Source organism: Oncorhynchus kisutch, linkage group LG3 (genome assembly GCF_002021735.2).
Source record: "Oncorhynchus kisutch isolate 150728-3 linkage group LG3, Okis_V2, whole genome shotgun sequence".
NCBI classification, from domain to species: Eukaryota; Metazoa; Chordata; class Actinopteri; order Salmoniformes; family Salmonidae; genus Oncorhynchus; species Oncorhynchus kisutch.
The window spans coordinates 31,403,580-31,420,774 of NC_034176.2; the positions used below are offsets into that span (position 1 = coordinate 31,403,580).

The 17,195-nt window shown below is 41.8% G+C and overlaps 1 protein-coding gene across 1 annotated transcript in view; it reads left to right on the plus strand.

Moving 5' to 3' along the window:
- The window catches only part of LOC109872119 (sodium- and chloride-dependent GABA transporter ine), a 57,548-nt gene that overhangs the window by 21,795 nt on the left and 18,558 nt on the right, over positions 1-17,195 (plus strand). Inside the window, exons 3-6 of the mRNA XM_020463236.2 lie at positions 8,600-8,810; positions 10,976-11,108; positions 14,315-14,449; positions 14,998-15,101. Of these exons, the coding sequence (XP_020318825.1) occupies positions 8,600-8,810; positions 10,976-11,108; positions 14,315-14,449; positions 14,998-15,101 (583 nt within the window). The remainder of the gene's footprint in view (positions 1-8,599; positions 8,811-10,975; positions 11,109-14,314; positions 14,450-14,997; positions 15,102-17,195) is intronic.

The window sequence follows — 17,195 nt, forward strand, 5'->3', positions numbered from 1 at the left end:
TAAATTCTTTGAGAATTAATTTGAGTTCTTTCCCAGAATAACAAGACAAACACAAGTTCTTTATACATTCTAGATACTTTTGTGTATATAGTGTATGTGTACACCTGTTCAAATGAGTGGATTCGGCAGTTTCAGCCACACCAGTTGCTGATAGATGTATACTATTGATCACACCGCCATACAATCTCCATAGACAAACATTGGCAGTAGAATGCCTTTACTAAAGAGCTCAGTGACTTTCAACGTGCACCATCATATGATGCCACCTTTCCAACAAGTCCGTTTGTCAAATTTCTGTCCTACTGCAGCTGCCCTGGTCAACTGTTAGTGCTGTTATTGTGAAGTGGAAATGTCTAGAAGAAACAACGGCTCAGCCATGAAGTTGCAGGCCACACAAACTCACAGAATGGGACCGCCGAGTGCTGAGGCGTGTAAAAATCGTCTGTCCTCTGTTGCAACACTCACTACAGAGTTTCATACTGTCTCTTGAAGCAATGTCAGCACAAAAACTTGTTTGTTAGGAGCTTCATGAAATGAGTTTCCATGGCCGAGCAGCTGCACAAAAGCCTAAAATCACCATACGCAATGCCAAGCGTCGGCTGAAGTGGTGTAAAGCTCACCGTCATTGTACTCTGGTGCAGAAGAAGCGCGTTCTCTGGAGTGATGAATCACACCACCATCTGGCAGTCTGACCCCAATGCATAGTGCCAACTGTGAAGTTTAGTGGAGGAGGAATAATGGTCTGGTGCTGTTATTAGTTTCAGTGAAGGGAAATCTAAACTTTACAGCATACAATGACATTCTAGACAATTCTGTGCTTCCAACTTTTTGGCAACAGTTTGGGGAATGCCCTTTCCTGTTTCAGCATGACAATGAGGTCCATACAGAAATGGGTTGTTGTGATCGATGTGAAAGAACTTGACTGGCCTGCATAGAGCCCTGACCTCAACCCCATCGAACACCTTTGGGATGAATTGGAACACCGACTGTGAGCCAGGCCTAATCGGCCAACATCAATGCCCCGACCTTAATAATGCTCTTGTGGCTGAATGGAAACAAGTCCCCGCAGAAATGCTCCAACATCTAGTGGAAAGCCTTCCCAGAAGAGTGGAGGCTGTTATAGTACAAAAGGGGGGACCAACTCCATATTAATGCCCATGATTTTAGAATGGGATGTTCGATGAGCAGCTGTCCACATACTTTTGGTCATGTAGTGTATAATAACTCTAATCAACATATTTACAATCATAATGAGAGGGATCATGAAAAGGTAGGAAATATATTGAGGTCTCTTGTCTTTCATTCTATCTTAATATTTAAAGATGTGATAGTCTGTTGTCCTTGGCTCTGGTCAGGCCATATGGAGGTTAACAAAGGAAAGATGGCAGTGTGTCCTCATTTGTCCTGAGTTGAGGGGTTCCTTGGTGCTGGTTTCTTGCTCCTTTCCTCTGAGTTTGGATGGTCCCATGGACTGCTCTTTGGGTTTTGTCCCTGCTTGTTCTACCTGATGGCTCTTCCTTTGAGTTGCAGAGGCTGTGCTCTAAATGGTCTTCTCCTTCTTTCTTTGAAGAAGGTTAGCTTAAATGAAAACTCCATCTGAGACTGTTTAGTGCATGGGCTGTTCCGTCCCAATTTCTATAAATGTACTTTTCCTAACTTATCAGTTTACCAGTTCTTGCCATTTTAAGGCGAAGGTCCTTCCTTGTGGTCAGCCTACTGAAGATGAAGGTCCAGCAGGATAAGAGGCTAAAAGGGGGAGACAGCAGTGTCTTTTTTGTAGTCCTGTGAGGTCACATGGTATTTACCTAGGTGTGAAGGGCCACTTTTCTGACCCTTGTCTTAGACAGAGAGTGCGCTTGGAGGAAGGAACTCAGTAGTCCATAACAGTTCAACATTCTAGACAGACAGTAAAAGTATGTTTAGGGCTCCCGAGTGGTGCAGCGGTCTAAGGCACTGCATCTCAGGTCTAGAAGCATCACTACAGACACCCTGGTTCGTATCCAGGCTGTATCACAACCAGCCGTGATTGGGAGTTCCATAGGGCAGCGCACAATTGGCCCAGCATCGTCTGGCTTTGACCGGTGTAGGCCGTCATTGTAATTAAGAATTTGGTCTTAACTGACTTGCCTAGTTAAATAAAATGTTCATCATTGTTCAACATATGACATTAAAATGACATGTCGCTACAATGGCATGTAAATGCTCATTTAAAAAATGCACTCTTAATTCAATCTGGTGGAACCTGTTCTTCTTCAACACAATCAGATGACCTATGTGCCTATTTTGTTGTTGGGCATGTCAGGTGAAATCACCAAGACTTAGCAGTTTTGCAGGTGCAGTAGCAGAATCTACACAGGGAGACTTGGCTCATGAAAAGGTTAACATTAACACAAAGGGTTAACATTTGAATAATAGGTGTACACGTAGCATTGCATCAGAAGAGCTTTTGTGTTTCTCAAATCGTAAACTCAGCCAATTGGTTTTCCTTGCTGGCAATGTCATCCCACAATATGTTGCAATCTTGCTGTAGTGAAAGATAGAGATCGGCTACTGGACTAAAGAATGTGTTGGCTTTTCAGGTTCCCTAGCTTTAGATTAGTAAACTGAGAATGTATTTGACCTGATTTTACTTAGTTATTTCTTGACAAAATAATGATAACCGTAACTGTACATTTGGAGATCAACCCCTGATCCCTTACAATTCACAATATTATTGTTTTGCAGTACATACAATTAAGCAATTCTTCTTAAAATATTCCAATGCTTTTGACCACTCCCACGGAATTCTTCCTCGTCTGCAGTATAGCGGCGCTGGGTTGTTATTGAACACTGTAGATTAAACTCATTTTGACAGGGAGAACGCAAACACCATTACGCCACTCTGGGTGTGTTAGGATGAGCCAATAAATTAGCGTGAAGGGAAAGAGCAAACTCGGGGATGGATGACAAAAGAAGAGGCTTATGGTGTACCACGTGTAGTAGTTCCAACTGATCCGGGAGATCAGTGGGGTTAGATTGGGCTCCATCATTGTGTTGATATAGGTGTTTTCCAGCCCACCCCTCCATATTGTCAGCAGCATTCCATAATTCTTTCTCTGCTAACAATGCCAAAATATTTTGTTTTCTTTTGTGAGGCACCAAACATGACCTGACCTTACTCAAGATGGCGCCGTACTGGATGTCCGCCTTTTTGCAAGCTCTGACCCAAATTTGACTTTATTTTCACTAAATGTATCCACTATAATTTCTTTCAATAACTTTGAACATCAAATCGGCAGTTACATACCTCAATTCCGGTTTCAACTTTGACTTCGACTCATCTGCCCTGGGCTCTTTCTGTAATTCCAACACAATGTTCGGGTTACCCAAGAGGAAATGCTGGCATTACAGAGGCAAGAGACATCCTGGAGAGATTAAGGCGAAGGGGAAACCGGCCACCTCTTCCCTGCATTTTTTTTACTGGCCTAAAATGGATGACCTCAGATCGCGGATTAGCAACCAATGGGACTCTAGAAACTGCAATATTCTCTGCTTTTCTGAAACATGGCTCTCGGACAAGATGCTATCCAACTCAATGGATTCTCCATTAACCGTGCGGACAGGACAGTGGAGTAAGGGAAATCAAGAGGGGGAGGGGTTTGCCTCTTCATCAACAACAACTGGTTTGCTGACTCGAGCGCGGTAGAAAAGTCGACCCATTGTTCACCTGTCATGGAATACCAGTTGGAGTTTTGAGTTTTGAGACTCCACAGATAGCATCAACAAGCTAACCACCTCCGTCACCAGCTTCATTAGGAAATGCATCGACCATGTTGCTTCCCCAATCGAAAGCCCTGGATTAACACTGGGATGACACTAAACTGGGGCGGCAGGTAGCTTAGTGGTTAGAGCGTTGGACTTGGAACCAAAAGGTTGCAAGATCGAATCCCCGAGCTGACAAGGTAAAATCGCTCGTTCTGCACCTGAACAAGGGGCTGTTCCTAGGCCGTCATTGTTCCTAGGCCGTCATTGAAAATAAGAATTTGTTCTTAACTGACTTGCCTAGTTAAATAAAGGAAAAATAAAGGACAGCGCTATCGCAGACAACCCTGAGTGAGGCTACAGCTGAGGACCGGAATAAGTACAAGAAGAACCGCTATGACCTCCGCAGATTCATCAAACGAGCGAAAGGACAATATAGGGAAAGTGGAATCATAGTACACAGGCTCTGATGCCCGCCACGTGGCAGGGGCTACATTACGGATTACAAAGGAAGACCCAGCCTTGACCTGCCCAAATATGCCTCTCCACCAGACGAACTCAATGCATTTTATGCACGCTTTGACAATGACAACATCTGGTGTGAGGGCCATCACCATCCGAATGGACTAGGTGATCTCGCCGACGTGAGTAAGGTCTTTAATCAGGTCAACACCCGTCAGAGCATGTGCAGAACAGCTGGCAGGCATATTCACTGTAATTTTTGAACTCTCCTTGTCCCAGTTTGTAATCCCCACATGTTTTAAGATGACCACCATCATTCCAGTTCCCAAGAACTCTTCAGGCTTCATGCCACAATGATTACTGCCCTGTAGCGCTCAAATCTGTAATCATGAAGTGCTTTGAGAGGCTGGTTATGTCACACATCAACTCCATCTCAGACACCCTAGATCCTCTCCAATGTTCATACCGCCCCAACAGATCCATAGATGATGTAATCTCAACTGCACTTCACATGGCCTTCACCCACCATATAATAGGAATACTGTACCTATGTGAGAAAGCTGTTCATTGACTACAGCTCAGGGTTCCAACACCATTGTCCCCTCCAAACTCATCACCAAGTTTAGGACCCTGGGACTGGACACTTCCCTCTGCAACATGGATCCTGGACTTCCTGACGGTGGTAGTGTAGGCTTGATCACCAGCGATGAGACAGCCTACAGGGAAGAGGTCAGTGACCTGGCAGTGGTGTGCCGGAACAACAACCTTTCCCTCAACGTTTGTAAGACCATGGAGCTGATCATGGTCTACAGGAAACGATGGGGTGAGCATGTCCCCATCCATATCGATGGGGCTGAGGTGGAGTGGGTCGAGGGCTTCAAGTTCCTCTGTGTCCAAATCCCTGAGGACTTAATGGTCCACACACACCCGCACAGTCATGAAAATTGTGCGACAGCGCCTCTTCCCCCTCAGGAGGTTGAAGAAGTTTGGCATGGGCCCTCAAATCGTCAAGTTCTACAGCTATATCATTGAGAGCCTCTTGGCTGGTTACATTGCTACTTGGTATGGCAATAGCAGCGCCCTCGATTGCATGTCACTACAGAGGGTGGTGTGGACAGCCCACTACATCCAGGACCTCTATATCAGTAGTTGTGAAAGGAAGGCCTGGGAAAATCGTTAAATAGACCAGCCACCGCACAGCAGCGATACCGGTACATCAAGTCTGACATCAACAGGCTCCTGAACAGTTCCTATCTCCAAGCCATAAGACTGCTAAAAAAGCTAGCCAGATGTCTACATGGACTATCAGAGTTGACCCTTGTGTTTTTTATTTGATTTATGTTTTTGCACTGTCTCTATACACACTCACAGGACCCTACATACACTCACAGGGTCCTACGCACACTGACACTCCAACACAAACACACTCACTTCATAATTTGCTCACACACAAACACACACACATAATATGCACATACATTTATACTGACTCTACACCAGGGGTTCCCAAACTTTTTGGGCCCACGACCCCATGTTGATATCTGAAAATTCTCGGGAACCCCAACAATGTGAAAAAGAATATGTAATTAACAGCCAATGTTTACTTTTTTATTCAATTGAAAAACATTCTAACAGTATTTCTGGTTGTCTTCTCCATCATATACATTAAAAGTAAGTAGTTGACCGTTAATTGCAAATTAGTCTGACATAATGTATCTTATCTCACCACCACTAATGAGATGGGTGTGCTTGATGCATGTCACGTCGGAGCTTCTCAAAGTCAGGGGGTGTGGTCGACAGTGCGCGCCTCATCTCTGCTGTCACATCCAACCTGGATCGATATTTGGTTTTAATGCAGACGAGAGCTCTGAATCCAGCTTCACACAGATATGAGCTGACGAAGGCTACCATGGGTTTTATGGTGCTTTCAAGACAACTGGGAAAAATACGAGGTCAAATCGTAACGTCCGTGATCTTCAGGTCGGAAAGTCTGAGCTTTAAAAAGAGGCCCGAGTCGGAATTCTGAGTTGGATGAGCTTTTCAAAACGTTTTTTCCCACTCGGAGCTTGCATTTTTTTGGGGGGGCAGGGTATTATTCCCTTTGAGTCAGGAATCAAAACTCCTCTTTAGTGACCTGTGAATGCATTCAGTCACATCACTTACTGGCATGTCAACTGAGCCAGGATCACAGTCAAATGGATTGGGAAGTAGGTCCCAAAGTGCTCCTCCAAGCGATGGGACAGTTACTGATGCTGTTTTCTGTTAGAAATGTGTTCAGCTGAGGGAAGCGGGCATGATTTGCTTTTGAAAGACTCTCTCCAATAAGAATGATTTCCTCTGAATCCACTGATTCAGTCACTCATCTGTAGAATGTCTTTGTATTTCCACTGCAAACATCCGTTCAGTTTTCCAAATATGTCTGTTACATTTTCTGTGTAGTCCACGATAATGTATTCATTACACACAGTCAACCAAGTCTTTAATTTTTTTTTTTTACATCCATTGTGAATGACAACAGTTCCCCTCTCAATGCTAAAAATCTTTCCAACACTCTCCCCTCGATAACCACCAAGCCCCGGTATTAAATAGAACATTGTCATGCTCTAGATCCCCATCTGTGCCACCATTCCATCCCATGGAATCAGTTTTTTTCGTCAATACAGCCACAGCACATTGAACATCCTCTGTTCCCTTTCATTCTCGTGAAACGGAACAGGATATCTTCAGGAATAGCATCCCCCAACATATATAGCAAACAAAAGCAATAGATGGGCATCTTAGCCCTCAAAGCTAACATCCATTTGGAGAGCGTAAGCTGGGGGAGTTTGAGTCATTTCAGTCCGTTTCCTCTGTATTGCTAGCTATAGCAATTCTTCATTTAACAGTGATATCTGACAAAGGTATTGACAAAGGTATTGATGGGAGTTTCTGTGCACCTGCCTCCCCACACTTTATTTTCACCATATCAATTTCGGCCGGTAATATCAAAGTCTCTGAAATAATGTGTGGGTTCATAGTGTAGCGGACCTAGTCATTCACCGTGGGAATGATTCAAGTGCAATGGTCAAGTGTTGCCCTTTCCCACATTACAATGATTTTGAGATACAAAGACAATATTATATTAAAAAATATATATATATTCTTCATGATTTTGGAAAATTCTCCCTCTACTCCATTTTCTTATCAGGTGACCCCTGACCCCATAGTTTTGGAACCGCTGCTCTACACACGCACACCCACTCACATACAATTATCATATACGCTGTTGTTACTCTGTTTATCAGCCTGATGCCTAGTCGCCTTACCCCTATACATATCTACCGCTATCACTCCAGTATCCTTGCACATTTTTCTTATTTTTCTTTGTGCTTTTTTGTTCTACCTTATGTTATTTTTAGTGTTACATTGTTATTGATTACTGCATTTTTGGGGTTAGAGCATTTCACTGTACTGGTCCACATGACATGAAAACTTGAAACCTCACAGATTTGTTTGTAAAGATTCAGTTCTTCTTGGAGTACATTTATGTATATTCTGTAATGCAGAGTCCCAGTGGAAAGATTTATGAACAGTATACACAGTCATTAAGACACTACTGCTAAAGTGTTGTCTCCACATATTTTAGGCGATAAGGACTTTTTTAAAATCAAAACTATTCAGAGAAGAGAAACTCAACACAGTTTCTGACAGTTAAGCCCAGCTTTCGGTGATGTCTTATGAAAAATTGCACAATGTTTGGTTATTCAGTGTTCAACTGAGAGACACTTGACCCAGCACAGCAGGGGACCCAGGTCAAGTCCGGGTAGTGAACCTGAACTGCTTTAATCATTAGGTCTGAAGAGCTCAGTGACTTTCAACGTGGCACTGTCATAGGATGCCACATTTCCAACAAGTCAGTCACATTTCTGCCCTTCTAGAGCTGCCCCAGTCGTCTGTAAGTGCTGTTATTGTGAAGTGGAATTGTCTAAGAGCAGCAACGACTCAGCCACGAAGTGGCAGGCCACAAATGCTCACAGAACAGGACCTATGAGTACTGAAGCGCGTAACGTGTAAAACCGTCTGTCCTCTGTTGCAACACTAAATACCGAGTTCCAAACGGCAGCACTTCAAACTTCAGCACAATAACTGTTCGTTGGGCGCTTCATGAAATGGGTTTCCATGGCCGAGCAGCCTCACACAATGTAGTGTGTGTATGTACAGTTGAAGTAGGAAGTTTGCATACACCTTAGCCAAATACATTTAAACTCAGATTTTCACAATCCCTGACATTTACACTGCCGAAGGAGGTCCATACACAAGAGACACCAGAGGAGAAAGTAGCTACTGCTGCTTGGCCATCACCACTGTAGGACAGGTATCTTACTTTGTCCTCTTTGCCCTCCCTGTCGCTCTACAGGTGTGGGCATTGCCACAGTCGTGATCTCCTTTGTGCTCTGCACCTACTACAACGTTCTTATGAGCTGGGCACTCTACTACTTCTTCAACTCATTCCGAGCCATCTTCCCCTGGCAGTCCTGCAACAACACCTGGAATGCCGTGGGTAACTGCTCCAGCGGTTTCCCTGGAAACGCCACACACCTGCAATCAGCTAGTCAGCAGTACTTTGAGTAAGCACTGACCAACTGGGCACAAACTGGTTGAATTTACGTTGTTTCATTGGAATTTGTCAACGTATTGCCATGGAATCTGTTTTAAAATACATTGTAATTAACGTTAACTGTTGTTTTGAGGGTAAAATTTAAACCATAGGATTATGTCCTAATGGTAACCCATTTTCAACATTGACAAACCTTTGTATTAAATATGTTGAATTTGTCCCTTTGAAACAACGTCAGATCTTGAAACCTTATATCCACTATCAAAAACAAACATTAGGCTGGGCAGCACCTCCTACTGAGGAGTTGATCTACAGCTATTCATTTGCTCTCCCATCCAGGGTGTTAGCCCAGCCCAGCCATGCTTATCTTTTATATCTGTCACTGACTACTACCAATGTGCTATTGTGAGAATGATTATTGAGTGACCTCTTAGCAACAGTGAATACATTTAATTATTATCAGTCATTCCAGAAGGGTAGGTTTAACAGAGCAAATGAAATGGAACCATAGTTTATAAGTCATATCAACAATGATACTATTTAAGCCTATATAGCATTTGCAAAGTCATCAGCAGCTATTGTTAAACAAAGAAAAAACAAATATGGCCTACGGTTTCAAGCTTTTCTTGACGTCAAATGTAATCTTCAAGTGAATCATGAATATGATGGATTCACATCTCAACCAACAGCCTAAGTTAAAGAATAGGACTAAATCCAATCGAACTTTACTTAAAGTGCATTTAAAGTTTGATTAGATTTAGTCCTATTCTTAAACTTCAATGTTTTTTGTTGTTGTTGAGATGAAGACGGGAATCCAACAAATAAATGATTAATTTGTAGACAAACTGGATATTGGTTTGTGTTTGGTTGTCAACACAACCAAATATCAACATTTGAAGGAGATGTATCTTCTGCTTGGATAGTTCCATCTGTGCCACTGACTTAGTCTGTCTTTTTAATTCCAGTTTGTCTATAAATAAATAATTGATATGTTGGATTCATGTCACCATTTCAACCCCCAAAAAATGTAAGTTAAAGAATAGTACTAAATATAACTTTAAATGCACTTTAAATAAAGTTTGATGTAATTTAGTCCTATTCTTTAACTTTGATTATTGTTTGAGATGGAGATATGAATCCAACATATAAATTATCAAATTCCAGTCTGACTATAAATGAATATCACCTTTGCAATACAGTTAATTGCTTATTAACTTTACCTCTCCAACTAAACCAAAATGAAAAGTTCAAGAATAAGATTAAACCAGTGACTGAGAACTTTTCAAGCGTTAGATGTTCTTTAAATGTTAATATTTGGATTAATTGTCGACCAAACACAATTCAATCATATTTTTGTAATGCAGTAAATAGTGTCAAGTTAGGGCTATCTTACAAACTAATGTAACAGTAGTTATTCAACCTGAGTAACACATCCATGGCCACATTTTGAGGTTAGCCTAATGTAACTATAAATGTATTTTTATGTGATCATAGAAAGCGTGCATGTTCAAGATAGCATGCAAAGATAGCAGAATCTTGAACAGCATTGATCACTTGCACTATGTACTTTGTCATGTGGTTGTGATATTAGATGAAGCACAGTGATAACACATTAAGTTATTGTGTTAATTCAAAATATCTGACATTGTATTCCCATTTGATCTTTGTTGTTGCTTTTTAATGGTTGAAAGCACAGCCATAACACAGTTAGATGATCACTAAACCAAAAATCAGACATTGTTTTTCCATTGGAATTTGGTTGTACTTTTAGATGGTTGAAAGCACATTGGGAATTCAACAAACTTCTGGCTGTCTTTTTGAGTTGGTTAATAAAGGTTGAAATCTCATTGGGAATCTTAATTTAATGTTTTTTTTTGTTTTATCTATATTTTTTTATTGACGTAGTGGTAGGACCTGAAAGTCACAGACATGGGTAGGGCTCAGGACTCTTGTGGTTATTGTTATAGCTTGTTTTTATCGCAGCGGGTTTGTACTCTCTTTGGGTAATCATATGGTGAGAAAAGTAATGAAAACCCCAAGTTGGATGTGAATTGGAGCAGGAGGACAGATTACTGTAAAGTCAGGGATTTTGTGTTATTGAATGATAACAGTATGATAAGCTATGAAGGTTTCTTTAGCTTTGTTTCCCATCCTGACCCTTCCTTCCTCTCTCAGTCACAGGGTTCTGGAGATAACCAATGGTATTGAGGATGCAGGAGGACTACGCTGGGAGCTGTTTGGCATCCTCATCCTGGCCTGGGTCATAGTCTACTTGTGCATCTTCAAAGGCGTCAAATCAACTGGCAAGGTCAGAGTGCATTCTCTTCCCTCACAACAGAAGCTGTTTATTGTTAGTCCTCCTCAGAGTAGTACACTCTTTGAAAAAAGTTGCTGTCTAGAACCTAAAAGGGTTATTTGTTTGTTTCCATAGGATAACCCTTGTTGGTTCCATGTAGAACCCTTTTGGAACCCTTTTGGGTTCCATATAGAACCCTTTCCACAGAGGGTTCTACATGGAATCCAAAATGGTTCTACCTGGAACCCAAAAGGATTTTACCCGGAACCACAAAGGGTTCTCCTATTGGGACAGCCGAATAACCTTTTTGGAACCCTTTTTTCTAAGAGTGTAGATTATTTCGTGTTATTAATTTGTGGTATAGGTTAACTGAAGTGTATAGCTGTTGGTTCATTTGAAATGGTTCCACTCACCAGTGATACTCTTAGTCCTTAAATGTATACGTTTAGAACACTCTCTCAGGCTGTCTCGTTAGTGTGGAATCATTATACATGTTTAAGGGTTTTCCATTACCTTGGGTGGCCTACATTGTGGTGGGAGTGGGAGGAGCACTGATGGTTGTCAAATATCATGTTTGTCCTCCTGGAGTTTAGAGGAGATAGAATATGTTCCACCTCTGTTGTTTCATACATTTTCTTTTACATTTTGATCAAAAATATTAGTGTGTTAACTCCAAACTGTCTATTCGATCAACTAACATATAAACTACATGACCAAAAGTATGTGGAACTTCTTATTCCAAAATTATGGGCATTACTATGGAGTTGGTCCCACCTTTTGCTGCTATAACTGCCTACACTCTTCTGGGAAGGCATTCCATGAGACATTGGAACATTGCTGCGGGGACTTGCTTCCATTCAGAGTCGGCATTCCAATTCATCCCAACGGTGTTCGATGGGGTTTAGGTCAGGGCTCTGTGCAGGCCGGTCAAGTTCTTCCACACTGCTGAAATAGGAAAGGGCCTTCCCCAAACTGTTGCCACAAAGTTGGAAGCACAGAATCGACTAGAATGTCATTGAATGCAGTAGCATTAAGATTGCCCTTCACTGGAACTAAGGGGCCTAGCATGAACCATGAAAAACAGCCCCAGACTACTATTCCTCCTCCACCAAACTTTGCAGTTGGCACTATGCATTGGGGCATGTAGCAATCTCCTGGCATCCGCTAAACCCAGATTCGTCAGTCGGACTGCCAGATGGTGAAGCGTGATTCATCACTCCAGGGAACGCCTTTCCACTGCTCCAGAGTCCAATGGTGGCGAGCTTTACACCACTCCAGCCAATGCTTGGCATCGCGCACGGTGATCTTAGGCTTGTGTGCGGCTGCTCGCCCATTGAAACCCATTTTGTGAAGCTCCCGACTAACAGTTTTTGTGCTGACGTTGCTTCCAGAAGCAGTTTGCAACTGGATAGTGAGGGTTGCAACCGAGGACAGACGATTTTTACGCACCTAAGCACTCGCCGGTCCCGTTCTGTGAGCTTGTGTGGCCTACCACTTGGCGGCTGAGTCGTTGTTGCTCCTAGACGTTTCCACTTCACAATAACAGCACTTAAAGTTGACCGGGTCAGCTCTAGCAGGGCAGAAATTTGAGAAACTGATTTGTTGGAAAGGTAGCACCATCATAGGATGCCACGTTGAAAGTCACTGAGCTCTTCAGTAAGGCCATTCTATTGCCAATGTTTGTCTAAAATGTTGTGCAACTGGTGTGCCCGAAATAGCCGAATCCACTAATTTGAAGGGGTGTCCACATACCTTTGTGTATATATAGTGTAGCTCTGACAGACATTCATATTCCACAAGGCATGCAGCTAAAGGTCTCTTCATAGCCCCTAAAGCCAAAATGAATTCAAGGCAAAGCATGGAACTCCTTGCCATCTGAAATCTGAGTAAGCAAGCTGCAAAAGTAGCTTTAAAAAACAAATAAAACACCACATCACAGCACAACACCTCTGACCTAAATAGCTGTAGCATCTCCCTCCCGAGCACAGCTGGTGTTTGGGTTAAAGATAAGATATGCCCTTGGCATCAGGATATCAGGGCCTACTCAGAGAAAGCAATTGTAAGCAAAGCCTCAGAGTAAGGGCGTCCTGCTCCTTATTATCAGATTACTGATGTTAGTCAGTAGAGCAAAGTTTTAATGAAGTGTATTCTTATTTTGTGTGTGACTGGTGGGTTCTGCTGGGTGTGAGTGTGGTGCGGGAGTTGAAAATGGAAATGCAAAACACGTTTATGAGAACTGGAGGAAACTCCATAAGATAACCGGAGGAAACTCCATAAGATAACCGGAGGAAACTCCATAACATAACCAGAGGAAACTCCATATCGAGGAGACTTTATTCATTTTATGAAGAAATCCAAAGGCTAAGCACTATACCGTAGCTACCTCTTTACGGGCAGTAGACTGAAAACCATTACACTTTACCTCAATTAACCCTTTATGGGTGGTAGACTGTAGCACAGTAAATGTTTCGTTCATTTCTATGCACAAGATAGGGCGAAGGACGTAAGTGAACCCCATCTGATGATATGATGACTCTGGTCAATTTATTGAACGGAGTGGAGTGATGGATCTCTAAAAAGGGAACTTATGTAGCTAAAGAGAAGGATTCAATTGAAAGTTAAGCTGCAGAAAACTAACACGGTTGCTGAGGTGAAGGATTAGATTGAAGCCTTAGGGGGGAGGAAACTCCACCTGTTGCTCGTTTATGAACTGAATGGAACGGTTGCTAGGGTGAAAACTGTGGTTAAAACCTTAGCTGGAGGATTAGTATATTTGACATTGTTGTTTTATTACTCCTGTATGAGAAGACCTAAATAGTCGTCAGTGACATTCATAGCCGCGGGAAGTAGGAGTGCTGAGGGTGCTGCAGCACCCCCTGATAAATCAGAATTGATATATTTAGTATTTATTTTTTCCACAAATTGAGTGCACTGGGGCTTTATTATTCCGGTATGATAAGGCAATAATAGTTAAATGATCTATTACCTGTATATTAATGTTATGTATTGTCATTTTATGTAGTTCTGTCCTTCAGCTGTAATTGTCTATTAATGTTATGTATTTTGTCATGTTATATGTTTTGTGTGGAGCCCAGGAAGAATAGCTGCAGCTTGGTTGTAGCTAATGTGGATCCTAATAAAATAAGAAATAAATACAATGCATTTAATCTAATATTATACTTAATGAATATTTTTTCTTCTCACTCTCTGTACTTTAGGTTGTTTATTTCACAGCCACGTTCCCATACTTTATTCTGTTCGCCTTGCTCATCAACAATGTCCAGCTTCCCGGGGCCAAGGATGGGATGCTCTACTTCCTGAAGCCTAAGTGGAGCAAGCTGCTTGAAGTTCAGGTCTGACATACTGTAGGAGAGGATCAATGAGGATTAAGGGGTGGTTTCCCGGACACACATTAAGCCTACTACACAAAAAGTGCTATCTAGAACCTAAAAGGGTTCTTCGGCTGTCCCCATAGGAGAACCTTTTTATGTTCCATGTCAAAACCTCTGTGGAAACAAAAAGGGTTCTTCGGCTATCCCCATAGGAGAACCTATTTATGTTCCATTTCAAAACCTCTGTGGAAACAAAAAGGGTTCTTCGGCTTTCCCCATAGGAGAACCTATTTATGTTCCATGTCAAAACCTCTGTGGAAACAAAAAGGGTTCTTCAAAGGGTTCTCCTATGGGGACAGCTGAAGAACCCTTTTAGGTTCTAGATAGCACTTTTTTTTCTAAGACAACATTGTCTTGGACAACATTGAACAATTATTTTAGTCCAGGATTAGGCTTAATCTGTTACTGGGAAACCACCTAGAAGTGTATTTGTGTTCTTGTTTTACAGTATGAGTAAAGAAATTGTGTCCCTCTCTCACCTTTATTCACTCACCTCTGCCGTTCTGCAGGTGTGGGTTAACGCTGCAGCCCAGGTATTCAACTCCATTGGAATTGGATTTGGCTCCATGATCTCCATGGCCAGTTACAACAAGTTCAACAATAACATCCTTAGGTTAGACATGCAGTCTCCTATACCAACCACTACAGTACCACTTTGTCTTTACCATGATTGTCTGCAGATCCACAGTGTAATTCTATAGTTCAAAAATAATAACTGCCTCTCAGTAGTGGTGCGTGGGTAAAATCACTGGGGAAGCCAATTTTAGGAATAAAAGCCATATTACAACCTATGTGTTTTGATAATTGCATTGTTTGCTCTATAACATGTTAGTTCATATGCCTTGACAATGTGATATTTTGGCCTAGGTCGAAACAATAAGAAGACACATTGGCAGAATAAATTTAACCACACCTTTGTTTCATCACAAAACCGGAGAGCAACATCTGTACTGCTGAAGTCCACAAAACATATTGCATGTAACAAACAGTTACATAACCTACAGCATGGTCAATCAACTTAATGTTTCTGACATTTTTGGACGACTAAACAACTATTGATTTAGAACATTTAGAACCGCAAGTCACAAAGAAAACAGGAGCGGCCTCCACTATTCCAGCACCATTTCAATATCATTAAATCACCTATGCTTAGTCTAATAAATACAGTGACAACTAAAAGATTCCAAAAACGATTTAGTCCATTCAACGTAAGCTAAATATCATGTGGCTGTCCATGGTACTGATTTGTGTGTGTGTGCATGCGTAAGTAGAAAAAACATGTTGACTCAACCTACTTGTAGAGAAACGCCAATGCCATCCTCCTCTCTCATGTTGCTGAAACGGTTTTTGACGCTGTCATACAGTACACGCTTTTAGTTTGTGTTGTCCTAAGGTACCTGGCTAAAATACTTGCTAGTTAACATTAGCCTACTACATCTAGCTACATATTGAACTTCCATCCTCTCAAGCCAGAGGCACAATGTATGAATTTATGGTTGGATCAGAATCGTTGTTATAATTATTGGCCAGTACGGAGAATTACGTAAGTAAAACCCAAATCCAAATCTCCGTTCATGGCTAATTTAGTAAAAGGACAATTTTACCTAGCTAGCTAGCCACCGGAGGACAACAACACAACGTAAAGCATCAATTCAATTTTTTTTTTGTCAAATTACATTTGGCGCGAAGCCAAATCCTTCCCTTGATACTTTTTTTTTGTGCGCCAGGACTATTCACAGTTGATCTCACTCAGTTTGGCTCAACGCTGAATGGCTATTGTATAAAGAAAAATATCAACGGAGGCCAAATGCTCGCTGGCTTCCCTTGAATTCAATGCTACGGCGGCATCAATATCATACTAATTTTGACCAGATGGCATCAGAAAGATGCGCTACACATACAGAGACCGAGGGAAGCTGTTTCGCTCGCTCAGATGCTTTCTCCGGTGAGATACATTCAGCCTCTTGTGAATTGAGAGAAAATTATGAAACACAGAGACGAAATATACATTTATTTTATTTTTAATTTTTAAAAAAGTCCATTTTTGGGGGAAGCCTGATTTTCCCTTGGCAGCCACGAAGACGTCCCACTGCTGCCTCTCATGGTGACTAAGAGTAGTTAACTGTGTCTTCTCAATAAGTCCCACCATATTTTGTACAGCCACAGATCCGTTAATACATTCCCGAATTGTGACCTTAAAAATGTGCCATTGTACACTGTAGTGCTGTTTCCCATGATTGGTATCAATAAAAAATGTAAACACAAAAGATCCCTGTGTGAGCATGTAATGTTATCAATGTCTAAAACCCCTCCATACATTCTTCTAAAGGAGGCACTGCTGCTCCTCCTTTTAAAGTCATATCTAGTTCAAATCAGTGTTATTCTATCTTAGTTCTGTGAGAATAGCTAAATAGACATAGCATGTGCGATGAGGATGTTGTTTTGCAGACTAAAATGGTATTTCAGAATTGAGAACACTATTAGCTTTGATGAAGGCGTAAAGCCTCAGTGGAACTGGTTGTTACACAAGTGCTTGGTTACTCCTCAGAAGCAACCAACCATGTTGCTTGTCCCTGGCCAGTTACTGTAGTTACTCACCACAGACTGTTCTTCAAACCAAACGGCTAGTTTTAGCCCTCAGAGCTAAGTGTTCTCCTTAGAGATCCACTTGACTCTGAGAAATCCCATCAGTCTGACTGTTGTGTTT